The sequence below is a fragment of the Pygocentrus nattereri genome, chromosome 5, assembly GCF_015220715.1.
Source record: "Pygocentrus nattereri isolate fPygNat1 chromosome 5, fPygNat1.pri, whole genome shotgun sequence".
In the NCBI taxonomy this organism is placed as follows: domain Eukaryota; kingdom Metazoa; phylum Chordata; class Actinopteri; order Characiformes; family Serrasalmidae; genus Pygocentrus; species Pygocentrus nattereri.
The window spans coordinates 11,210,496-11,237,000 of record NC_051215.1 but is presented as its reverse complement, the minus strand read 5'-3'; the positions used below and the strand labels follow the sequence as shown (position 1 = coordinate 11,237,000).

General features: G+C 38.8%; 2 protein-coding genes across 2 annotated transcripts in view; both read left to right on the top strand.

Moving 5' to 3' along the window:
- The window catches only part of LOC108426124 (T-cell surface glycoprotein CD5), a 7,884-nt gene extending 1,326 nt beyond the window's left edge, over positions 1–6,558 (top strand). The window contains exons 2-7 of the mRNA XM_017695395.1: positions 118–172; positions 3,345–3,743; positions 3,850–3,963; positions 4,889–4,939; positions 5,070–5,135; positions 5,378–6,558. Coding sequence (XP_017550884.1) covers positions 118–172; positions 3,345–3,743; positions 3,850–3,963; positions 4,889–4,939; positions 5,070–5,135; positions 5,378–5,460 — 768 coding nt within the window. The 3' untranslated portion in view covers positions 5,461–6,558. The remainder of the gene's footprint in view (positions 1–117; positions 173–3,344; positions 3,744–3,849; positions 3,964–4,888; positions 4,940–5,069; positions 5,136–5,377) is intronic.
- Positions 6,559–13,157: 6,599 nt separating this feature from the next.
- Positions 13,158–26,431, top strand: tmem132a (transmembrane protein 132A). Its single transcript, XM_017695396.1, has 12 exons — positions 13,158–13,435; positions 14,185–14,276; positions 14,600–14,814; positions 15,983–16,192; positions 18,005–18,510; positions 18,609–18,761; positions 20,775–20,970; positions 22,596–22,739; positions 23,749–23,951; positions 24,616–24,841; positions 24,998–25,189; positions 25,321–26,431. The coding sequence occupies exons 2-12, from the start codon at positions 14,195–14,197 to the stop codon at positions 26,140–26,142; spliced, it is 2,949 nt and encodes a 982-aa protein (XP_017550885.1). The 5' UTR covers positions 13,158–13,435; positions 14,185–14,194; the 3' UTR covers positions 26,143–26,431.
- The last annotated feature ends 74 nt before the right edge of the window (positions 26,432–26,505 follow it).

Genomic DNA, 26,505 nt, shown 5'->3' with positions numbered 1-26,505 from the left:
TCCTCCTGTAAACTTACCGTTTTGGAGATACTTGTTTTTCTCAGATGCCTAAACTTTTACACAGTACGGTAAACAGTGTTTTGACTGGAAGACACATCATTTTCTATGTTCTGCTAGTTACTGATGGAACGCATTCTGCTGTTGGCGGTCATGCCCGCTGTCCTACTCGCTGGTGAGTAGAACTTCTATTTATTAAATCTGTAGCATGGTCTATGTTTTAATGCTTGCTCTGGCTCTTATGGGTTCTGCTCTAAAAGAAAAACAAACGAATGAGTCCACACAAGGCTGCAGTGCCATGAACCACCAGATTTCACTGCAACAGTTACCTTTAGATACTCCACCCTTCACTGGATCACACTGAGCAGCCCCAGGCTTTCACAGACGAAGGCCTGAATCCACAGTTTCGCTCCTTGTTAGCTGTTATATGAATGTTATACAAATGTCAAATTGTTTATGATAAAAAAAGCAAAATCTACTCATGCGTTTCCACACTGAGCCACTTATATCGGTGTGGATTCTCAAAAATACAGGTGACAAAAAGGGCGCACAGAAGCAGGGGCTTAACTAGAGCTTTATGGGCCACGCTGCAAAAGAAAATGTTCCCCCAATATCGTGGTTATTTTTAAAGAGAAAAAAAAATGAGCATGTAATTTGCTTGTTTACTTGCTGTTGTTCTGTCTCAAACACGTTGTTTGTCTCAAGGCCTCTCCACCCACTAGCATTTAACATTAAGCTAAATGTTTACATTAGACTACCCAAGATTTTAAAATGATAAATGTCATTTAGGAAGTTGTGAAGGGTCTGTCTGAAAACAGTTATCATGGATGAGCTGCATTATCAATAAGACAATAAGAGATAAATAGTGGTCAGTTTTGTCTGTGTACTGTTGATGGTGAGATACATTATTAAGCAGCTGGCTCTTTCTGTGAGTCGTGGGTGTACAGTGGTATCAGAATATGAGGGGGACAACAAACATTTTAGGGGACCCAGTTTCCTAAATTCAGTGCCAGTGCTCTTCTGCTTCCCACCTAATTGTTATGTATGTAACTGTGTATAAGAAGCTGTTTTGGCTCCTGAAAGAACTTTCCGTGTGGATAGTTGTTTGACTGTTTTTGTAAATGAGATGTGTGAGTGTGAAGAGCTTCTTTAAAATGTAACAAAGCTCCACGTTGTGTTCTGTACCAAACAAAGGCTGTTTCTAGAACCGTACGCCCAAGCCAAGAACCTGTTTTGAAGAGTGTGGGCCTCTATTTTGCTGTAAGCCTTCAGCGGGAAAGAGTCCCTCTCTGCACTATTCCAATGAGTGTTATACTCAAAGGCATGACACTCTGTTTCTTCGTAACTGCATTGAGCCAAATTTGCCATGAATTAACCCACTTAAATGGCTAGGGCCAAACGTTTGTAACCTGCCAGCGGGCCAAACTTTGTAACCACACTTCTGTAACCTAACAATAGCTCAACCAGTTTGCACTGAAGTCCCTGTAGTTACTAAATAATAAGCCTTAGTATGCAGAAAGGCTGGGATTTTAAAGGGTTAAGCCACAAAATACTGCAGAAGAGTGGCGTTCGTAATCACTGACCACTATTTGTCCCTGTAGTTGCTGTTATTTTAAAATGAGCTGCCTGTCTCTTGTTGCTTTTGTAAAAAGGCAGTTAAAGACAGATGGTGATGGCGATAACTCTAATAACTCCTAACCCGACACGATGAAACACACACTAAAGTATTTCATCTTTAAGCATAATTCCTTGCTATTTAATGACTCATCATATCGCATTGCATTAATAGATTTTAGTTATTACAGACATTTATTTAATAGATACGTTTATGCACTTAGTCCACATTTTAGCAGGAAGCCCCTTCTTACTGTTTGCCTTTAGGGCAAATTGGCCTTTTATTCAGTGCTTTAAAATCTCACATTCACATCTTTACAAAAATTGCTGATTCACTGCAGTGTTGGATTCAGTCTTACGCTAAGAGATCGTCTGTTAGAGCTCTCTCGATGCATTTCAGAGGAAATGATGATGATTTATCAGCTCATAGTCTGTCTGCATAAAACCGACGGACATAAAAATGGTTTTGTGAATTGTATCATTGCATTAAAGGATTCATCAAAACAGAATGTAAATTAATAGCACAGATTTCCATATCGTATTTAACAAAAATCCTAATTTGATTTTGAATAAAAGAAGGAAAATGACAAATTCATTATTATTTACTTAATTAATGAATTACGTCACAACATTTGGAACATCTTCTGTGGCGTTTTTCCCCTATGATACTAAAATCAAACAAGAATAAGCGACTATGCTTTTTTATGATGTAAAGCGTCCTTGGGTTTGTGAAAGGCGCTATATAAATTGAACTTATTATTATTATTAATATAATTATTATGCGCTAGTCTTGCTTTTTCTTATTATAATTTATCGCAGTTCATTTTTTAGCTCGATTCTTTTGTACCAGCTGTTAAAATCTGTTTCTTCTAGTGTAAGTGTGGGTACATGTGTTAGAGAAATGCGCTTTGCAGTGGGGTGTCAAGTGTTTATTAGCACAACAGCTTATCAAATTGGGAATTTTCAGACTTTCAGCAGATTTCTTTGAAAACGAGAATGAAATTATGTGGCATTTAGTCACTTTCACTATTAAAACCTAAATACGTTGTGTAATAGTGTATCATTTCAGCTTGCTAATGGCTGCAGTTTGCTTGAGAATTTGACCACACCCTGAAAAACCCAGGGCTGCAGAGTAAATAAATAAAGAAAAGAAAAACAAAAAAGAAGAAAAGAAGACTGTGCTTATGCGTAAACTGCACAAAGAGCAAGAGCGCGCAGGAGCATCTGAAGAAAGCCGCAGATATCACTTTGGTCTTTTGTTCTCAGTGACACAGCGTTACAAAGGCTTGATGATAAGCTACAAAGTCCTCTCTCCCACAATATGATGTAATTAAAAAAACGTAAGCATTATTTATATACTGTAACGGATCTGCCACTGTATTTTATGGAGGCCAAGCTAAGTGTTCCTGTATAATTTTGATCATATTTAAAGTTCTACCATGGCCAGTTAAAACACTTAGACAAACAAGCTACTGTTTTTATTAGCTTTAGATTGCTTTCGAGTGCTTTAGATTCATCCAGCATGAACAGTTACAGTATATGCGCTGGACTGAGGTGGTTAGATTGGACTTTACCCTGAGTTCTCACATGTGTTGCGATAACCTTTTACAGAACTTTAAAACCAGTTTTATCAAAGCTATTATCACTCTGTATGTAACATAATTAATGATCTATGTAGAGATCAGTGTTTCTCTTCTTTTCCATATTTAATTATTTTTCTACTTTTCTTTCAGGCTTACCTTCTACAACTCCAAACAATACTTCAACAAAAACTGTTATGACGTCTCCAAGACCAGCCACCACTCCATGTGTTAAAACAAAAACCCTTGAGCCCATTCACATCGTGCTACCACCTGTACTGGCCAGGGTGAAGATGGAATGGAGCAAAACAAGCCCATGTCATGGCAGGATGCACCTCTCAATAAACTTCACAAACACAAAGCCTATATGTGTAAACAGTGCTGTGATGAAAAAAAATCTGGCCAATGAGCTGTGTGAGGAGAGGAGATGCGGAAAGTTTCGCGAATTCAAGTTCTACAATGAGGCCTCCAAGAAAGAGAATGGTTACATGATCAATGAAAATCTAACTGTGACGAATGACCACTGTTGGACAGTATCCATCGCCTGCGATGGTGCGTGCAAGTTTAAGAGAGCATCGTGCAAAGAAATAATGCATAATCTTAATTAGTGCAGCGCATATTTACTGCAAGCACTGATCCTCTTGTTCTCTTTTTTCAGACAACAACGAGCTGTTGGCCTATAAAGTAGCCACTGGCTTGCTGGTGGTGCTGGTCCTGACTCTCATTCTCTTTCGATTTGCATGGCCGACATACATAGCCGCCCGCAAGAGATGTGAGTTACAGAAGTTTTTTTTTTTTTTTTTTATAAAATTAGACAGAAGTAGATCCTGTAAATACTAACATCATACTCAAATTTGCTTTAACCCCTGATCTTCTGTTTGTCACACTCATATCTACATGACTTACATATTAGTTTGATATTAGTTGCAGAATAATTCATAATGCATCATAATTTAGAGTACTCATAGTACATGTTACTGAATAGTCTTAAAGTTTTAAGATACTGGAATAACAAGCCTGGGATTAAAGGGGTGAAGTTATTTAATTAATTAATACAGTAGAGTCATAATCTAAGACACCTCAGCACATTGTTTAAATCCATTTATCTTTGCAATAAATCTTTTCTCATGTATCTTTAGGATGTGAATAAACCGGACTACAGCAAATAGTAACAAAAATACCTTGTTTTCAAAAAAGTAGTTGATATCTTTGAAGAGGTTTGGTTCCAGGTGTCTCTGGGAAGCCCCCACTATCACATAGATGTGTTATATTTCATCAAAAGTATGTTCAAAATAAACACTCTCTGGCCAGATAAATAGCTATTTAAATCTATTTTGAATTTTCTCATGTACTTAATATTCCACCTCATTTGAATGCAGCAGCTGCTTTTCACAGCGTGACTATTTCGTGATGAATGGACCAATAGATATGCTCCAAATTTACTTTCAATTATATTTTACATTAAATTCCTATAGAATTTGAGGGCATTTTGCCTTCTCCTGTAAAATGACCATTTTGGAGATGCATTGTTTTTTTATTTGTTTTGTTTTTGAACAGCGACAACCCATAATTGTTTTTGAACCAGCGACAATTAATAACCCTTTTATTATTGTTCTCCGAATTTACAAAAGATTTGGTATTGTGGCGGCATTAATATTTGTGGCACGCTGTTAATGGCTCTATTTCATGTACTGCAGTTTCACAGAAGCGGCAGAATCGTTGGATCGGCCCGACGCAAAGTCAGAGTGGTGAGTCATTTCTCTCTCTCTCTTTTGCCACACACACACACACACACACACACACATATATACACGTGCACATTCTTGCAGACATTTGTAGAAGATGGTGCAGCCTTTTCAACTATTTGTGCTGTTTTAGTGTCCTATCACAGAGGCCAGGCTGGTCAGCTAAAGAACGATACAGTCAAGAGGCAGTCCTACCCTGGTGAGTGTGCTCACACTATTTACTCATTCACTTTTGCTTACATTCTTCCCACTTATACACAGGTGGTACACAGTTTAACCCCTGGACAGGGTGCACAAAGTTTTATTACACACTTCTATAACCTCAGAATAGCTCAGCCCTTTTGCATTGAAGTCACCGTAGTAACTGAATAATAAACCTTTGTATGTAATAACCCTGGGATTTTAAGGGGTTAATGCAGTTTGATTCTCGTGCCTTGCCAGGTTTGGAGAAGCTTTCTGTAAATCCCAGCAGAGAGCCATCGTCAAACAGGAACAGTGACTACGACTCTTATGCCTACAACTGAGCACCGCTGTGTGTGAGGCATCACCGTGCAGGAGAACTTTGTGAATATGATGATTTGAAGGGTTTTTTCCCTCCCCACTTGTGACCTTTGGCTCTATGCTACTGTGTTCAGTGGAAGCCAAACAGGAGCAATCAACACAGAACTAAGCAATCTAAAATATATGATTTGGGAGAGCTGACAAATAGTACATATTGGACAGTGTTAGCTAGGATTTTGCTTTATCCCCAGATATTCAGTCATTTATTTTTGACTTGAAAGAACTTTGAAAGAACAGTTTGATTCAGTTGATGTACTATGAGCACGACTGATGTAAACTGGTAAACAGGCCTCGGTGAGCAAGGTAAACTATGTTGTTTATTTATTTGTTTGTTTAATAAGAATATTTTACCTGAGAATATACCTGAGAATATTTCACAGAACAGAGTGTCTCACCCAGACATACAAGATACAGACATACGGCAAAATAATAGATCATGATGCTCAAAGATATTTCCATGATATGCAATACAAATCGTGATATTTAGCCTTATTGTTGAAGTCAGAACAGACAAAATGCACCAACAAAACTTGTACCATATTTTAAAAAGACTATGAAAAGGATGAATGTTTTATTACTGTTTTGTTTTTAAATGTATTTATTCACCATTTGCAAAAATAAACAGTTTAAGAAGATCAGGCTAATAGTGAATAAATAAATAATTAAAATAAGATGTCATAATGGTTTGATATCCAGTCACCCATGCAGTTTATACAGTTACTAGACACTGCATGTTATTGTTTACGGGCTCTCTATAGCCTTACTGGTCTAAATCTTGTATGTGATCCATGCAGGTGTTCAGTGTTGTAGAGCTACTGATGATATCCATGATATAATCAGATAATAAGCGTACTTTGATGTAGTTTAACGTGATAATGATAACCCACAGATGGTCTGATAACTTCAGTGGAAAGTCATGCCTGTATAATCTGAGGAGAAGTCAGAGATGTTCCTATTGGACAGTCACAGCTTCAGGTCACATGTTTTTAAACTTGTCCCAAATTGGATCTGGATTCCTACAAACCCTGTTTTATTGTTGCTTATGTTGTTTATAATGTGAGAACGCTTGTTTTTTTTAATTATTATTTTGTTCTTAATAATTCATATGTAAGAATAGTTTGTAGATTAAATGTTTTTAAAAACTTTTCTTCAAAACAAAAATAAAGTTTGATGAATATCTCCAGTGTTGGAGCCTGATTGCTACTGAAAGCCCTATTGGGAGATGCAGAGTGGGAGTGAGAGAGCAGGTGACAGTGGGAGTCTGGCGGGGGGGTGGGGAGGGGTGGGGGGTACGATGTGAATACGATACGAATGTGATATGAATGCACTGCTTTGCAGCACCGTGGTTTCCTGTCGCGTTTGGACTCACTTCCTGTTTGTTATTTTTGTCGTTCACGCTCTCTGCTGCCCTAAAAATACTGCAGGCTCACAGCGCCCCTACAACCCCACCAGCCCCTTTCCCCACTTGCAGAAATGTCATTCATCCTTTCTTTCTTCCTTTCTCTTCCTCCCTTTCTTTATGCAGCTGTTCTTCCTGTTTCATTTTGTCTTTCCTTTCATCTGCTTACTGATAATGATTTTCTTTACTGTTAATGTTGTTATATCAGGCTTGAGGTGAATGGGGTGATACCCAAAAACTTAAAAAATAAGACATTATTTTATTACTAGAGCCTAACCTAGCATCCCTCTGTAAGATGCTAGTGAGAGAAACATGGAAAAACATTGTATGCTTATGCACAATATTGTTGAATACTATGTATCGCTGCTGTCGGAACAAAACCTTGTATTTCCAAAATTGTAACTTTACAGGAGAAGGAAAAACCTACATGGCTTTTAATGTAAGTTATTGGAACCAGGCTTCCTTTTGGTCCATTTATCATTAAATTTACAGGCAATAGAAAGGGTGACAGGTATTTTCAAATTATGTCAAAAACTGGAAAATGTCAGATAAAACGAAGATACGAGGTTTTCTTCTGACAACAGCGATACAGATATAGATAGATATACACACTACCTTTAAATGTTACTGGAAGTAATGGATGCTTTGTTCTTTGAGCTGATAAGGAAAACGACAATTCTGATTGTTCCCAGTTCAAAGCCAGTCAATGTCATGGGACAGGGATAATGTGGTAAATTAGAAAATTTGTGATGTCATCATTTATGCTGAGGGGCACATACACATTTTAGTGCAACATATGCTGCCATCTAGATGACGTCTTTTTTAGACATACCTGCATGTTTCAGCAAGACAATAACGTGGAGAACATGTTATGTGACTTCAAAATGAGAGAGTGCAGGTGCTAGACTGGCCTAGACTCCAGATCTTTGTCCCACTGAAAACACACCGCATCATGAAGCGTGATATATAACAAACGAGAACCCAGACAGTTGAGCAGCTAAAGTGTTATGTCAAACAAGAATAGGGAAAGAATCAACTTTCACAACTACAATTGCTGTCTTCAGTTCCCAGATGATTGGTACAAAAAATTGAACATTGTTAAAGGAAAGGTGATGACTCATAAAGAGGTAAATATGCCCTGACTTAACCTTTTTGGTTTTTGGTCATCAAATTTTAATACAAACAATGTATTAAATATCTTGTCCTTGTGCAGTTGTTAGTTGAATACAGGTCAAAAAGGATTTGCAAATCATTGATTTTTTGTATATTTTTCCAACTATTTCAATATTTTGCCATTTATTATTGCATTCTATTATTCCATTCTATATTGAATTTATTATTCATTCCACACATGCTTATATGATATTAATTTGGTGCACGTGTGTGCATGTGTGCACGTGTGTGCGTGTGCATGTGTTAGTGAGGGGGTGGGATAAGTGCAGTGTCGTTCTCTTCCTCAGGTCAGAGAGGGGGGATTAACTCTGTAGTTTGAATGAGGTTCCAGCAGAGAACAATGACAGCTGACAACAGATTACATGTACAGATTAGCACGGCGAGAGAGAGAAAATTCCTCCACATCCCTCCATCATGCGGCCCTGTCGGTCTCCCACTGCATACTGATACTTTATTTGGGTCTGATATTACTGTTACAAAACATGAAGAAAACATCCACCCGGCAAAAACAAACCCCATTTCCGGAAAGGTTAGGACATTTTTGTAAAATGAAATAAAAGCAAGAATCTGTGATTTGTTAATTCACTTAAATATTTATTTAACTGACAAAAGATTTCCAATCTTTTTACTGTCTAGCTTAATTCTATTTTGTAAATATAAAAACATTCAGAATTTGATGCCTGCAACACACTCAGAAAAGCTGGGACAGAGGTATGTTTGCTGCTGTGTAAACATCACCTTTCCTTTTAATTACACTTTTTAATAAGAGTATACTAAGAAAGGATACTCATTGTTGGAATTTTTGCCCATTCAGCTGCTTAACAGCCACACATTTTCAATTGAAGACAGATCTAGACTGCAGACAGGCCAATCGAGCCCATACACTCTGGCATGCAGAATGAGGCCTGGCATTGCTGAAACCACCATGGACTTCCTGGGAAAATATGTCACCTTGAGGGCAAAGCATATATTTCTCTGAAATCCCAATAAACACTTCCATGTCAATGGTACCCTCATACAAATGCAAGTCACCCATGCCACTGGCACTGATGCAGATGTTGGCTTTTGCACCTTTCACTGATAAACGTCTGAATAGCCTCTTTGGCACAGAGAACTCAACGTCCGTTATTCCCAAAAACAAGCTGAAACATGGACTCATCTGATCACAGCACACATTTCCTCTGTCTTTCAGACCACCTGTGATGAGCTGAGGCCCAGAGAACTCAGCGGTGTTTCTGTATAGAATTGATATATGGCTTTCTTCTGCAGTGGCAGACTGTGTTAAGTGGCAACATTTTCTGAAGTGTTCTTGAGCCAATGTGGCTATATTTAACACAGCAACATGACAGTTTCTCATGCAGTGCTGTCTGAGGGCTTGAAAGTCACACTGACTGAGATATCTTCCAGTTCCCTGAATCTTTTCACAATATCGTGTACGGTTGATGGTGGAAGATCTAAATTCTTTGTGATCTTGTGTGGGGAAATGTTCTTTTTGAACTGTTCAACAAATCTCTCCCGAAGTTTGGCAAAGACTGAGCCTTTGGTGGATGCTCCATATACTCCCAGGATAACCTCACCAGATACCAATTCACCTGCTTATTGTGGAATGTTTCAGAACAGTGTAACTTGAATATTCTGATTAAGGTTTAAGTGAATTAATAAAAAATGTCCCAACTTTTCCACAATTGATGTTTGTATATTCACACATTATTAAGCTTCAGTAGCTAACAATATTGCTATGTTGCAATAATGATAACTTCTTAAACATAACTTAATTTGCAAGCATGAGAAAACAAAAGAAAATAAACAAAATTAACATTTAAATAAGTAATACACTATTTAGACGAGTTATATATGAATGCAGATCAGTGCATTTTTTTTCTTTCAAAACTTCAGAAGGGCCACCTGCATAAAGTGACAGAGGAATGAACAGAATAATGTTTTTAGCATATCTTCAATGTCTAAGAAACAACATTTTACATTTTTGTCAATTTTACATTGTTTGACTAAGGCAACAATTCTTTACATCCTGTGAAAATTTCATGGTGAATAGACTCACAGAAATGCTTTAACATGAATTTAAATAAATTCTTCTGACATTAATTTACATTTTTGCCTTCTTCTGCGAAATTACAGCTTTGGAGGTTTTCTGTGGACAGCGATGTTATGAATCTTAAGGACACAAAGGAACACATGAGGAAAGAAATAAGGCGGAGACATCTGTATTAGGGGTGTGTATGTGTGTCTGGGAGGGGGTGGTGATTGTAATATTACTGTTGGGATGCTTTGTGCAATTTAATGCTATAGGTTTATGCTAAGCTCTTTGTGGCAGAGGCATTGTCTCTAAGCTCCTTCTGCTATTACAACTATCAGTGTGCTGAAGTGTGTCAGAGCATGTCTGATAAAACACAGATTTAATGGAATATTCTGACTTTCCTCTGTAACACACACGCACACACAAACACATTTGTCTTACATTATTAGTGAGGACTTAACTAAGCAATACTACACTTCCTCCTAAACCTAACCTTATCCTCAGTATCCATAAACCATTTTTCCAAAAAACATGTAATTTGAATGAAAACAACATGTGTGAGGACAAGTGGGGACAAGCAAAATGTCATGTAGCACTATCAATTGGAGGACATGTAGTCCTTACAATGATAGTAAGATGAGCACACACGCGCACACACACACACACACACACACACAAACACACAAACACACTTGTCTCGTCCTACTTTTGCTTCTTTGCTCACTCTGCACTGTATAATTCTCTTCCTCCTCTTTATCCTCTCACACTGAAATCGTCTGCGGTCAATCAGGAACTATTTGTTTAAAAGACAAAACGCAATGTTTTCTTAAAATTACAACAGTGATGTAGTGATACTGCCTTCCAGCTAAGTTGGTCATACGTTTTATATTTAATCAGAAGATGACTGCATTTTCATGTTTATGCTTAAATTGATATTCTTATTTCTCATATCTGCACCTTACTGTAATCTTGCACTACTGACTCTGTACTTTCAGGTGGGGGCTAAACTGCATTAATGAAAAATGTAACTGCACAGAACCTTTATTTCTATCAGTGAACTGGAATTCTTCTTCTTATTATTATTATTGAAAATGAAATTACATACCACTGTCAAGCTATAAATACACAATTAGTAATCTATCTATCTGTCTATCTATCTATCGATCTATCTATCTATCTATTATTATTATTATTGAATTTACATATTCTTTTTTAAAGTAACAAAAAAAATGTATATTTTCTATTCACAAAGTTATTGTTGTACTTCAATTTGTCTTTACTTCATAGCTTATTATATAAAGCATAATCATTAAGACATAAATGATCAAAGATAAAAAAGGATTTGACATATAAATTAGATATTCTATATCTAAATCAGATGATAATGCAAAATTGCTCCAGAGGGTCTTCTTCTTCTGCTTTCTTTCTTTCTTTTCTTCGTGGCTGCTGTTTCAATTTTGTTTCCAGTTGAGTAAGCATGTTCAAATGTGTGTTTTGAGGAATAAAGGCAGTCTGAAATGCATTTACACTCACACTGAACACTAAAAGGATTTTGTCTCTAATGCCTCCACGATTACTAATCATTACTAAATATACTACAACTCCAATTCCAATGAAGTTGGGACGTTGGGTAAAACATAAATAAAAGCAGAATACGATGATTTGCAAATCCTTTTCAACTTATATTCAATTGAATACACTACAAAGACAATATATTTAATGTTCAAACAGATAAACTTTATTTTTTTTTGCAAATATTCACTCATTTTGAGTTTGATGTCTGCAACACGTTCCAAAGAAGTTGGGACAGGGGCAACAAAAGACTGGGAAAGTTGAGGAATGCTCAAAAAACACTGTTTGGAACATTCCACAGGTGAACAGGTTAATGTCATGTCATGTGTCATGATTGGGTATAAAGGGAGCATCCCTGAAAGGCTCAGTCATTCACAAGCAAGGGGGGGCGAGGTTCACCACTTTGTGAACAACTGCGTGAGCAAATAGTCCAACAGTTTAAGAACAACGTTTCTCAATGTGCAGTCGCAAGTGCCCATGGCATGGCATGAAGGCACCATTAATGCTGAAAGGTACATACAGGTTTTGGAGCAACATATGCTGCCATCCAAGCAGCGTCTTTTTCAGGGACGTCCTGCTTATTTCAGCAAGACAATGCCAAGCCAAATTCTGCATGTGTTACAACAGTGTGGCTTCTTAGTAAAAGACTGCGGGTACTAGACTGGCCTGCCTGCAGTCCAGACCTGTCTCAAGGTGAAAATGTGTGGCGCATTATGAAGCACAAAATACGACAACAGAGACCCCGGACTGTTGAGCAACTGAAGTTGTACATCAAGCAAGAATGGGAAAGAATTCCACCTACAAAGCTTCAACAATTAGTGTCCTCAGTTCCCAAACGCTTACTGAGTGTTGTTAAAAGGAAAGGTGATGTAACACAGTGGTAAACATGCCCCTGTCCCAACTTCTTTGGAACGAGTTGCAGGCATCAAATTCAAAATGAGTGAATATTTGCAAAAAACAATAAAGTTTATCCATTTGAACATTAAATATCTTGTCTTTGTAGTGTATTCAAGTGAATATAGGTTGAAATGGATTTGCAAATCATCATATTCTGTTTTTATTTATGTTTTACCCAATGTCCCAACTTCATTGGAATTGGGGTTGTAAACTCAAATGACGTGTTAACTATTGATTTTGTGCACTTAATACGGATTCACAGCTCTATATTGCAGCCATAGGCAGGTAAAAGGTTCAGCTCTAGTTTACTAGGTGTGTCATCCATCTGGAGAGGCAGCATTTTCTTGGCTAGATTGGAAAAAAAACACGAAAAGGAGATGAAAAGAGGAGGGGAGGGATGCTAGCGAATGGGAGTCAGGGAAAGAGAGAGAGGATTATTTACCATTTTAAATGAATAAATCCGTATTGTGCGAATGCGGCACAGCAGCTAAAAAGGGTGAGAGAGGGGGAGAGAGAGAGAGAGAGAGAGAGAGAGAGAGAGAGAGAGAGAGAGAGAGAGAGTGAGTTATGAGGCAGCCAAACAAGCCACAAGAGCTACAGATCAAAGGGAATGAAAAAGATGAAAACTTTAAGCACTGGTATAAATGAGGTGAAAAGGACTCATTTCAAAATCATTCGCAAACTCTCTTCTTGCTCCTAAACCAGAAAAAAAAAAACTTCACTCACAATGCCTGAAGACGGACTGAATGAATAAATGATGAAAATGTCACTGAGAAAATGCTTTATAACAAATCCGGATACCTGAGGGAGGAGAAGACATTCTACTTTCACTTTGACTTTTATGGGAAGCCAGTCAGAGAAGGTAAGCAGACATTCTTAGAAATTCTTATATAAACTCTATTACCCTAGAAAGGGTATAGGGGAATTCCAGCAGTTTTCACATTTTCTATCATTTTCTGCAGAATGCAGTCATTAAGTTGTAACTAAAATCATTCAGAGTGGCTTTATGTGAAATTATCCATTTTAGAAAAAGGATTGTTCACAGTGGTGGTGAAGGGAACCAGACTTCTAAAGTGTGTAATGCTTTTAAAGCATGAATATTCTTCCTGATGCCTGAAACATTGTTTTACAGAAGATTTGTAATAAGCTTTTGGCATAAAATGTATTTTTTAAATTACATTCAAGGTGGAGGGGTACATGCAAATTCCCATAAGAAAACTTTTTTTTTATTTGACACTATTTTACCATCATAAACATTGCATTAACTGGTGGTTTTGCATAATAAATACATGAGCTGTTGTGAGTATTGTGATGTAGACATTGTGACCCCTGGTTTCTATCACCAGCGTTGTAAAGACATCTGAGTTTACAAGATAATCTACAATGAAGCATTTCACTTAAAACCACTCTTAATGACTTTGTTTACATCTCAGTGACTGAATTATGCAGATATTTTAAAAAATTGCTGGAACTCCCCTTAATATAGCGACGTTTGGAGATGTTTACCGCAAATATAGCCTTATAATGTCCACAGGCACAAATGAAATACCTCTTTACAAACAGGAAAGCACTAGTTTTAATGATGATTTTTGTGCTGTTTTACATTTTCAGGGATGAAGTTATGGGTGTGATCAGCCTCTTTGGAGTAGGATGTAGCTCTTTCACTATGAACCTGATAATCCTCTGCTGGACTGTGATGCTCTGTAAGTTTGAACCATTTTAATCTCGTGCAATTCCCACCCACATTTTCATCCTGTAATACTGTCATTTGGTATGAATTTACTCTTTGCATAACACTTTGTTTGAATGGTCTCGGTAAGCATCAGTTAAACCAGTTATCAGTAATATCTAGAAAATCTAGAGTGGTTACGTTGTACATTTTAAGGGGTTTCTTGTTCTGTTGAAATATCTGTTGTGGCACTAATGATGATTTTAATCTGAGTTTTGGTATTGCAAGAAGATCATTGTACAGTGTAGTCTTCAACTTACCTGAATACTTCTGGTTCTCCATTTCCTTAAACTGAAGCCCACGCCCAGGCTCCGCCCTCCCTCTCTCTCCCAGCCCGGATCACTGTCTCCCCTCCATGGCACTCTCTCCCTCTCTCTCAAGGTGACCTGGGTCTGCTCTTCACCAACTCCAGCCCCTTCTCCTTCACACAGTCCCTGCTGCTCATGCCTCCTTTAGGAGCTGCCTCCAAGCCAGGCCTACGGGCTGCATTCGGGCCTTACTCTGTCACTCAGGTACATCAGTCATTTCAGTAGTTCGCACCTCCACTGTTTGACCTGTATTAAATTGAAAACCGTACAGAAAACAAAATATTTAATGTTATGCCTGGTGAAATTTCTCATTTTATTTTATTTTTTAAATTATTATTTATATATGCCCACAAATATGTATATATACATACATATATATGCTCAAATTTGGTGCTTTGCTACACATTCCAAAGATGTGGGGACAGCAGCATATTTACCACCAGGTTACATCACATTTTCTTTTAACAGCACTTAATAATAATTTTGGGACCAAACATGTGAACTATTTCAGTTTTGAAAGTTACCATTCTTTTGTTATACAAGCCTTCACCTGCACAACCATACTTTGCTATCGTATTTTGCACTATATAATGTGTCGTATTCAGTGGGAGGCAGGCCAGTGTAATGGCAGCCATACTGTTGTAACACATGCAGAATATGGCTTGGTGTTGTCATCTTAAAATAGCATGGACTACCTGAAAAAGACGTCACCTAGAAGGCAGCATGTGTTGCTCCAAAATGTGTTCATATCTTTCAGCATTACTGGTGCCTTCACAAATATGCAAGCTACCTATGCAATAGGAATCAATACACCCCCACATCATGACAAACCCTGGCTTTTGAACTTTACACTCATAACAATCTGCATGTTTTTTTTTCTTTGGCCTGACAAACAATGTCTATTATTTCCATAAACAATCTGAAAGGTCCACAGTTCATGTTTCCACTGTGGATCGGTCTATTTTAGATGAGCTTGAGCCCAGAGAAGTCGGAGGTGTTTTTAGATGTTGTTAAAATGTGATTTCCACTGTGCATATCTTGCATTTCTGGATGCAGTGATTTATCAAAGTATACCTGAGCCCATTTGGATGAAGTTATTAGGAAAAATTATTACTTTGCATACTTTCTTTGCCCTGTTTAGTTTAAATACACTTCAAAGTGGATTTACAAATCACTGCTTTCTGTTTTTATGTGCACTGTCCCAACGTATATGGAATTAAATTTGTATTTTAATACAAATATCTTTTTTTCAAGATTATAAAACATGAAACACACTTAGAGCACAAGACTCATGGATGACTATCATTCTTACAGTACCACATGTAATACTTTTACCATATCTAATATATTTCCTCTTTTTCTCTTCTTTCAGCTTGTTTCTAAACCTATTGCTCCTCTCTTCACACCTCTTGTTGCATATCTCCTTTCCAAAACGGTTGTACGAGAGTGGGAAGCTGAAGGAGTGGAGAGGTTAAAGGTCAGAGTGCTGTTCCACATGAGGGGCGATGCAAACATAGGAACATGTGTGACTCTTCATGCATTCAAACAGACTGAGGAACAGAAAGCATCCTGCATCACTCAGGTACTGCCAAAAGTTCAGGATTAAGGTCCTCAGAACTAGTTTCAAGGTATTCCAAGACATACAATAGACATGTAGTGTATATATGGACTGTGGAATCATATTAGTGTTACTGCATTGTAAGTAATTAGCCTAAGGGACTCATTTTTCAAAAACCTTCTGTTTGCTTTCAGGTTGTTTTCATAGGTAGGAATGGACCAACTGAATGTATTGGGGCTCACTAGTGGGCCATCAACCAGTATAGATTTATAATAGGTGGGCCAACACACTAGACATCACAGGCAACCCTCACAACCTATTACAACAGAAAGTTAATCTAACATGAGCCAATGATAGTAAAGTCACAGAATTTGAAATGAATTTGGAAACGTTATTTGCCCTGTGTACGTCTGAATTGTTAAATCGCCACTCCATTGCAGGGCCATACTGTACTATATGTTTTCTAATTCTAAGGATTTACCAAAATGTGGTGAAAGGACCCTGTACTAGGGGGATCATGGTCCCCCAGAACTTTTTTTAAAGGACCCCCCCCCCAAAATATCTGTTCATCATGAACTTTTAGAGTAGCAACAGCCAAAAATATATTTAAAAAAATGCCTGATTAGTCAAACTGGCATACACTGGATATGTGTCTTTGTTGATCTCTTTGTATCAGAGGTATGATATGATTGGCTGAACGTAGCACAGCAGAGGCAGCACTGCATAAGTGCAGCAGCAGTGCCTTCCTCAGGTCACGCCCTGCTATCATAGAACACTAAGATTTATGCGTGTGGGTGTGTTTATTTTGTTAGATACTTTGTAACCCTCCTTCCCCTTTCATCCTGCTCCTCATTGCTCAGGACCACCACAGAGTAGGTAGTATATGGGTGGTGGATCATTCTCAGCCCCCTCTTGTTTGTTAGTATTTGTTGTGTTGGTATGCGTGGATCAGACACATACGCAGAGTTTTTAAACACTCTGTCCACTCACTGTCCACTCTATTAGACTCATTTTCATGTTGGCCCACCTTGTAGATGTAAAGTCAGAGACAGTAACTCATCAGTTGCTGCACATTTTGTGTTGATCATCCTCTAGTCCCTCATCAGTGGTCACAGGATGATGCCGACAGGATGCTGTTGGCTCAATATTTTTGGTTGGTGGACAATTCCCAGTCCAGCAGTGACACTGAGGTGTTAATAATTCCAGCAGCACTGCTGTGTCTGATCCACTCAGACCAGTGCAACACACACTACCACACCACCAGCATGTCAGAGTCACAGCAGTGCTGAGAATGATGCACCACCCAAGTAATACCTGCTCTGTGGGGGTCCTGACCATTGATGAACAGAGTGAAAGGAGGTAAAGTGTCTAAAGCAATAGATGGACTATAGTCTGTAACTGTTGAACTATAAAGTGCATCTATATGGTAAGTGGAGCTGATAAAATGGACTGTGAGTGTAGACACAAGGAAGGGTTCCTAAAAATTGCTCAGTGAATGTATGTACTTCACCCCCAACCCAAATCTAGCACACCTGTTTCAGCTAATCAGGGACTTCTGAGGGCAATAATTAGATGAACCAGGTGGGGTTGATTAGGGCTGGAGCTAAAGTCTGCAGGACAGTTGTTCTGCAGGAGCAGGGTTGTTAACCAGTGCTATATACAAGTATGGAGTACGTGAGTTAGGAGTGGCTGATGGGGGTTTGTGTGTGCCGAGGGCTGCACAGGATTTATTCCTCCTTTCCTCCTCATATGTTTTGCATTCCTTCATTTGTCTGTCATTTTGCTCTTTTCTAATTCTTTTCCTCCTTTCCAATCTCTGCCCATCTCCGCTTGAAGCCTCCTCTCGGACTGTGTGTGGTCACCATGACGTTTTCCAAGGACTGGTTTGAATCTGACCCGACTACTCATCATCACCAGGGCAGCCAAACCTTCAGACAACGTCACCCACACAGAATCCGAGCTCGTAATCACAACCGACGACAGGAAAACTTCTCAGCTGGCCTCAGGGCCAAACCTGGAACAGATATGATCCAGCTCTACTACTCTTCCTTCGGTACTCTGACCAACCTTAAGTTATCACCACCTAGATGTGTGGAGGACAGGTTGCAGCAGTCGCAGAGAAAGCTCTACTATATTGGACCTGTGACTCTTGAGGATAAAGCAAAGAAAAGTAACAAGACAAAGCGAGGCCTTTCCTGCTCAGACGAACTCAAAGAGGAGCAGCTATGGCTGAATTCAGATGTGCTAGTGTGCTATAATAAGGGGCCTGTGCGAGCTGGGCAACCAGTAGGAATATCAGTAAATCTAAGATCGAATTTTAGTGGTGAATCTGTCATTGTGAGGTATGATGGACTCTCTTTATAGCCATACCTTAAGTATCAATAACACTTTGTAAATTCACAGTCAAGTCTGTGACCCTGTCTTTCTTCCTTTTGGTCAGATTTAAAGTGAAGAAAGGATTACTGTCACTGCAAGCCCAGCCTGTCATGAACTCTAACCTGTGGACTGTTAAAGTGGAGAGGACCTCAGGCTCCAAACATGAAACGATTTCTATAATCTGTCAAAAGACTGGCACTGCTCTGGACACATATGGGTGAGATGAAACTTTGTTTTAAAATAATGTGGCTGAGTAATGTTAGTGTAGCATGCAGTGGTATCCAAAAGACCACTGATTACATTGAAAATCTGGCATTTTTTTATTTAGAGGGTCCATATCGTACATTTTTTGATAACATGTTATTTGGATAATCCACTTTAGATGCTTTGTTGATAGTTTAGAAGATATTTCCTTGAATGTATCTTAAAAGTAAACTGACCATAATTTTATTTTCATCTAAGCCTGGCTCTAAACCGAACCCTCACCCTGGTCCTAGCCCTAACCCTGGTCCAAATCCTAACCCCACCACAGTTTAGAATCAACTTAGAATCAAGAGTTTCAACAGATTTGTTTTCTAATCATCTGGACAGCTGTAGATAATCTATTGGAACTATAGTGGACTGTCCAAATAAAGTGAGGCCCCTTTTTTTCTATTTCATATTTTTCTTTTGAGGTCTTATACCATTAGTGTAGCTTTATGTGCCAAAAATTGTCATTCTTTTTTACAGGCCACTTTCCAACCTCTTTATCTCTTAAACATACTGGTTTTGTGACTGCGTATATGTTAACAACTAAATGTAAATGACTGTAATTGTATAAAGACTGATATATGCAAATGAGCTATGTTCTAATAGGCTGTTCTATAAAGTGCCTCATTCAAAAGACACTTGAAGCAGAAACACTCCTTAGATCTCCAGTATGAATGGATGGGGCTAAACTGGAGTAGCCTGAATAGATGGATAGATGTAAATGAGTAGATTCTACTGACATCACAGAAACATTGAAATGAAAACAGGCAGGTTTTGCAGTATAGTTTCTATTTACAGATCATACGGACTGAATTGTGTAACGAATTGTTTGTTTTGAAACTTTACCGATGTTTGCATATCACTTCAAACTGTGTTCAAAAAGGTCATTATGGACCCTTTAAGCCTGGAAACAAAGTTTTAGAATTTTGAAAGATGAAAAACAAAGAAAAGATATAGCAAGTTATATTAACAAGAAATATTCAAGGATATGCACTATTTTTAGGACACTTTAGGACAGAAATTTGTGACGCTGACCATGTCTGCGTTCTGTGTCTGTGATGTACACAGAATCATTCAGAGTGCTCTGATGTGAAGTGGATCATTATAGAGCAATCTACTGACACTATAATATCTACAGTGCAAATATAGCCACTTTAATGATTATGGAAAACCACTAGTGAATCTATATGTCTCTAAATTGTAATGATGGTAAAACAATTTTGCCTCATAACACTCTGCATGTACCAACCCTATGCGAACTGAAAAAAGAAGAAATACATTTTAGGTTAAACTAGTATTGCTAAACTATCGTGAAATAAGGTTTCAGGCATTAGGCAGCACATTTGTTACAATTTCATATTCATTTTCTATAAGGGAGCTTTTCAAGGCATTAAATGCTTTGGATGTCTGATTCTTATCACCACCACTGTGATCAATTTCAATTCTTACCCTGTAAGTTTCTCTAGTATGAAGCATTTCACAACAAACAACTCTGAATGATTGTTTACATCTTAACCATTTAATTATGAAGAATTTTATTTTAATCTGTGGATTTTTTTTAGACTTATTCCTTCTATTGAAGCTTGTGTTCAGACAAATGTCAGGTGGAACTGATCTACTGATCAGAGCCTTTTCAAGTCATAAATGGGGACAATTCTGAAATTTCTGAAGTTTCAAAGATTTTTACTTTGCACTTAAATAATAGAATTTAATTAGAATTTAATTTTAAGCAGATAATAGAATTTATATTATAAACTATTTTATTAAATGAGAAAAGAATGTGGAATAAAAGCATTTTCACTGGTGGTCTCAGACTTTTGGACCCCTGAACGTGTATTCCATCTGATATTCAGTTCTGTATGGTCTGTTTTAAATGAGTAAAGTATGAGTCAATAGTTGAAATGACAGCTGAATTGACAAAAACTCTCACTCATTTATGCCTTCCTTTATCTTCCTCCCTCTCCTTCATTCCCTCCTTCAGCTTGGAGACTCTACAACAGGTGGCCTGTGTCTCATTGGAGGGCTTACGCAGGAGCTTTGGAGTTGCAATGACGGTTGCAGCTAGCTGGTGGGTAGAGGACTCCATGCGCAACAGCTTGGTATCGCCACATGGTGCAGTGATGAGCTTCCTCTCCTTTACAGATAGAGACATAGTGGGCATTGCCCCCATCACAGAGGTGAGTCACTTCAGTTGCAGGCTGGTGCAAATGGGCTGCTGCTTATTTCCTCAAAGCCCTAATTAGACTGAAAGTGAAATCAGGCCATAACTGAAACAGTAGCACAACTGCCCCAGCAGCACCTCAGAGTCTGCAAAAAATAGAGCAGAGCAAATGCGAATGCTGTGCAGTTTAGTTTGCACTCCTGCAGCACTTAAAGGAGAATTTCACCTTTGTCTCTCATTGTCTGCATAGTTTGATATGTAAACAAGGTCATTTGGAGCGGTTTGATATAAAATGTTTGGTTATAGAGAAACTTCCCAAGTCTGAATAGTTCACAGTGGTGGTGATGGGAACCAGACGTCTGCCTCTAAAAGCTTCCTCACAGAAAGTTATTACATGAAATGGTCATGGGTTCACTGCCAAAGCTTTGGCATATTCTCTATCTTCAGACTGATGGAAAATATGCTACAGATGTTGCTATACAGAACTTTTTGAAAAGGGTTCTATGTAGCACCCAAAATGGTTCTTCCGATGCAACAAGCTGGGCATCTCTAACAATAGAAGAACCCTTCTGGGTACAATATAGATATGAAATATCTACAGCACATTCCCCATCAATCTGATTAACTTTTTCATGATGCAAGGAAACCTTTAATCATGCAAAGGGTTCTTTGCATGTTCATGGTTTTATATAGAACCATTTTCTCTACTAGAACCATAGAGGAACTCTCTTTGTTAGGAGTATAACCATAACAGAATGTTTTTTAGTGCTATGTAGTACCATTTTTCAAAGGGGTTCTATTTAGAGCAATATACAACACTCTTTCAATCTGAGGAACCATTTAATCGTGAAATGGGTCTGTATAAGATAAGTGATACTTTTTTGATCCCACAACCGGGGAAATTCCACCTCCGCATTTAACCAATCCATGAAGTGAAACACCACACACTAGTGAACACACACACTAGGGGGCAGTGAGCACACTTGCCCGGAACGGTGGGCAGCCCTATCCACGGCGCCCGGGGAGCAGTTGGGGGTTAGGTGTCTTGCTCAAGGACACCTCAGTCATGGACTGTCAGCCTTAGGGATCGAACCGGCAACCTTCCGGTCACAGGGCCAGACCTCCAGCCCACGACTGCCCCCAAATAGAATTCATGGCTCTAAATAGAACTACAGCCTTTACTAAAGAACCCATGCATAACCATCTTTTTAAGGACCCAAAGAAAATGAGTTTTTTTTGTTCACATTTTACCACTGTTTCAGAAGAAACCGTGCAGTTCCAGTACAGGTTCACTGGTCATTTTTCATAGTGAATAAAGCAGCTACATTTGTGTCAGACATCATGATCTATTGATTATTGATCTGACACAATAAGTGTGTTTATAATGCACCATTTCATGTCAGACCACTCTGAATGACACTGTTTAGGGAACATGTCAGTAATTCTGCAGGAATTTTGAACTAGTCATAAAAACAAAATAATTGTTTCACTCAGGCTGGTCCATATGAAATAATTCAAGATTATTTCCAGGCTTTCAACGGATTGGTGAAACAAGGCTGTTACACTTTCCTTCAAGTTGATGCTAACCTTGCTTTTGAAAGACTGGAAAACTCTCACTCTTTTATTTTCTTCCATTAACAGAGCAACACAATAATAAACACGGCCATCCTGACAAGCCAACCTGTCTCCCTCCCTGTTATAGTACTGGGAGTGGGGCATGATGGGAAGGTATCTGACATTACTGCAGCAGTAAAGTGTCAATCAACCAATGAAGATATTGTCAAGGTAAACTGACTGTTGTGATGAAGGGATCCACTCAGCTAATTACATGTCTGTTCTGCGGATAGAAATGTGTGGCTACTACTCCACAAGATCTGTGGAGCACACTAACCCAACAAACACCTACTAACCCAAACTGGTGTACTGCACCAGTGTGCGGTTGTTGGAAGACTTCAACGTTTTCCTCTCATTCACACTGTTCTAGAAACTTCTCCATCTACACTGTTTTACAAAGTTGTCACCCATTTAAACTGTTTTACAAGGTTCTCCCCTCCATTCACACTGTTCTTGCGTGTTTCCATTCATACTGGAATGGAATACGCCCATATATCCACAATGTTCTAGAATGTTATACCGGATTCATATTGTTCTTCAGTGTTTTCCTTTGTATTCACTGTTCTACAGTGCTCTCCCCTCAATTCAGTTCTAGAATTTTCATCCCTCCATTAACACTGAATATTATTGCTTATTCACATTGTTCTAGAATGTATCTCTTAATTACACTGTTTTAGAATGTTCTCCCTTATTCACACTGTCCTAGAATGTTGTTATTGACACTGAAGTTGAAGAGAATGTTCTCCCTTATTTAACCCGTTATTCACTGTTCTAGAATGTTATCCCGTATTCCCTCTGTTCTAGAATGTTATCCCTTATTTACTATGTTCTAGAATGTTGTCCCTTATTCATAATGTTCTAAAATGTTTTCCCCTCTATTCGCACTGTTCTAGAATGTTCTCCCCATCCAAGCTGTTCCACAAAGGTTACCCCAATTCACACTGTTCCAGAACGTTTTCCCCTGTTTTCACTGTTCTATAACTCACTCCCAATTCACTCTGTTCTAGAATGTTTTCCCCCATTTACAATGATTTGCTTGGATTGTCAGTTTTTTAAGGTTCTAAAACATTGGAGCTGTTGTTAGTGTGGTGTTTGATTGGTAAGCGTACTTTAGCTTGAAATACAGATTGTTATCTTCTCAATTATCTGCACATGCTCAATATGGGTTTTCTTGTTGCAGGTGTCAAGTGATTGCTCTGCTCTTTTTGTTGATGGGAGTGAATCCGGGAAAGGTAGTATATGTGTGGAAGTGGAATTTTCTCTGGGCACCCTCCAAGGCTTTTTATGCCTGGCTGTGTGGGCACCAGTGGTTCCTCTCCGTATTTCTCTCTCTGATTCTGTCCTGAGCCCCATCAGTGGCTGGAGCTACCACACAGACAGCGGGTATGTTCTGCTTTTTAGGCTTCTGAGTACAGGAGTAGGCAATGAGGAATTTTCCTTTTCCTGCAGTATGAAAATTCACCAGCCTCTGAAAAGTAAAGACTTTTTTTGTTGAAAGCGGCGATTCACTGGCTTGAATTAAACGTAACAACAATATCTTGTCCTTGATTTCCAACAAGTAGAAGGCCCATCCCCTGCATGGTGTGAGGCAATGTCTATGTGGTATTTGGTGGGTTGGGAAATAAGGGGTGACAATGATGGGAGGGTTACAGGTAATGGCAATAGGACTGAGCAGAAGCATTCCATAGCCCTGCACCACTATTCAGATTATCCCACTGGAATTGACCAGAGACTATCCATCCTCATATCCTACTGCAGTGGATTCCGACTGGTCCTTTAGTTATATAGCTATTATATAGCTAAAATAAGTAAGGTAACTGTTGTTCAAGTTAGCCGTCCCATATGGAAGGAATATTATATGCTGAATGGCATCATTGACAGCTGGAATGATTTGCTGCCTTCTTGTTCTTACAGGTTTTGTACGGTTTCTAATTTGATCATTCACTTTACTTGTGAATATTCTTACCACTGTAAAACTTACAAGGAAGATTCCTAGATTTCAAAATGATCTTTGCTTATGTCTCGTGTGTGTCTCTCTCTTCTTCAGATGCAGTCCAGTCTATCAAAGGTCCACCATACAGATCCTTGCACAATTCAGTGCCCAAGCAGTGGTTCCAGGGGGCCAACCAAACTACATGCTTGGATCACCTGATTGGTTTGTAGATGTAACAAACCTGGTTCGTGATTGGCTGAGGATAGACAACCCACGTGTTGCAACTCTTGATAAGCAAAACTATCTAATTGGCCTGGAACCTGGTTTTACTTCACTACATGTTAGTATCTGGAGAGAGCAAATTCTAGATATATTACAGTGAAATGCAGAAATATACACATGAAATTTCATTTTCACAGGAAATTGGACTGAGCTGTATATAAGCATTTTTCTGACATTAAATGGACAAATGTTATGGTTTATCCTTCTTTCTTAGGTCATATCAAATCAGTGGGATGGAGTGCTTGGCAGTGCTGATGTCTTTGTGACCTCTGAACCAGTGGCCCCTGGTGACCTCTCTGTGCAGTTGGTGGGTGGGCTTGGTCTGTCAGTCATTTCAAACCCTTCTCATCCTTCTGTCATCACAGCAACAGTGACTTCTCACAACACACTTTATAACCATGGGCAGGTATGCGCTCCTTATAGTAGGCCTGATTATTAGCAGGTTTACAACCTGCTCTAAAGTAGAGAGTTAATATTTTCTGCCACTCAGTTACTCTACAATTCACCAATGTCCTTTTCTTCTGCCTTGTCTCTCAGGAAGCATCTGTCAGTGTTTGGCTACAGTTTGCTGATGACACAGCCACACTAGTCTCTGCATTTAGCGGAGTCCCGTTTTCACTACGCTTGACCTCATTGGCTGAATCTGTGGTTGTCGTAACGTCTGCTCCATCACAGCGTGTCTTAGCACAAGGCGATGGTGGAGGGCCTCTTGTGAAAGCAGAGCTTCTGGTCTCCAACTGTGAGCTCATGTCAAACCACATTGACATGGATGGGGGCAGAGAAGGAGGTGGGAATCGAAGACTGGCTAAAGGCTCGGGTTGGATAAGGGTGAATCTAGATGCAGACCTCTGGCCTCTAGAGAGTGAAGATGCTGATTTTGAGATGACTGATGCTTCTGATATGCTCGTGGAGTCAGAAAAGGACGTGTATGGTAATTCTGAAGAGGAGGGAACATCACTGAACTCCTCTAAAGACTATGAAGACAGTGCTGGCAATGGCATGGTTGCCAAGAATGACCTGGAGAAGGCAGTACTGACCCCCAATCACGAGGAAAGTGCAGTCTATTTTTCTCCTGGGGTAGAGAAAGAGGGTACTGAAGGAAAAACTGCCAGTCGAGAGATGGAAGTAGGAGTTGGAGCAGTTCTTTCTCTCCTCTGTCTCTCCTCCCTCCTGTTTCTCATCAACTGCCTGCCATGTGCATTGAGGGAACATAAGAAGAGACAAAGAGAACGAGAAATAAATGCAGAAATAGAGTGTAGTGTGGAGCACGATGAAGAAGAAAAGGATTTACAGGAAAGACGGGCAGTGATTATGAGAGTAGAGGAGAACGAAGATACTTGTGTCAAGTCACAAGTTTGACACTTAAATACTCAGAGAAGCACCTTTTATGCTTTGAACCTTTCCCAGTGTTTTTTGTCTGCCTCAGAGGAGGTCAGCTTTTCAAAAAATGATGTAGAATAAAATGAAATGTCTTATATATTACTAACACTTTAATACTAGAAAACATAGTGTATGCATTTTCTTCACCCACCGCCATGAACTTTTAATGGATCATTGTCAATACATGTTTTTAATCTCCAGTTTCTACATTATCGCAAAAAAAAGTGAAGATCAGAAAAGCTTTGAAGACATATATTTCCATGCTACCTGAAACCATAAAGCAGATGTATAAATAAAAATGTAAATAAAGTGTTTTTATATTTGTTTGATTACAATTTTTGT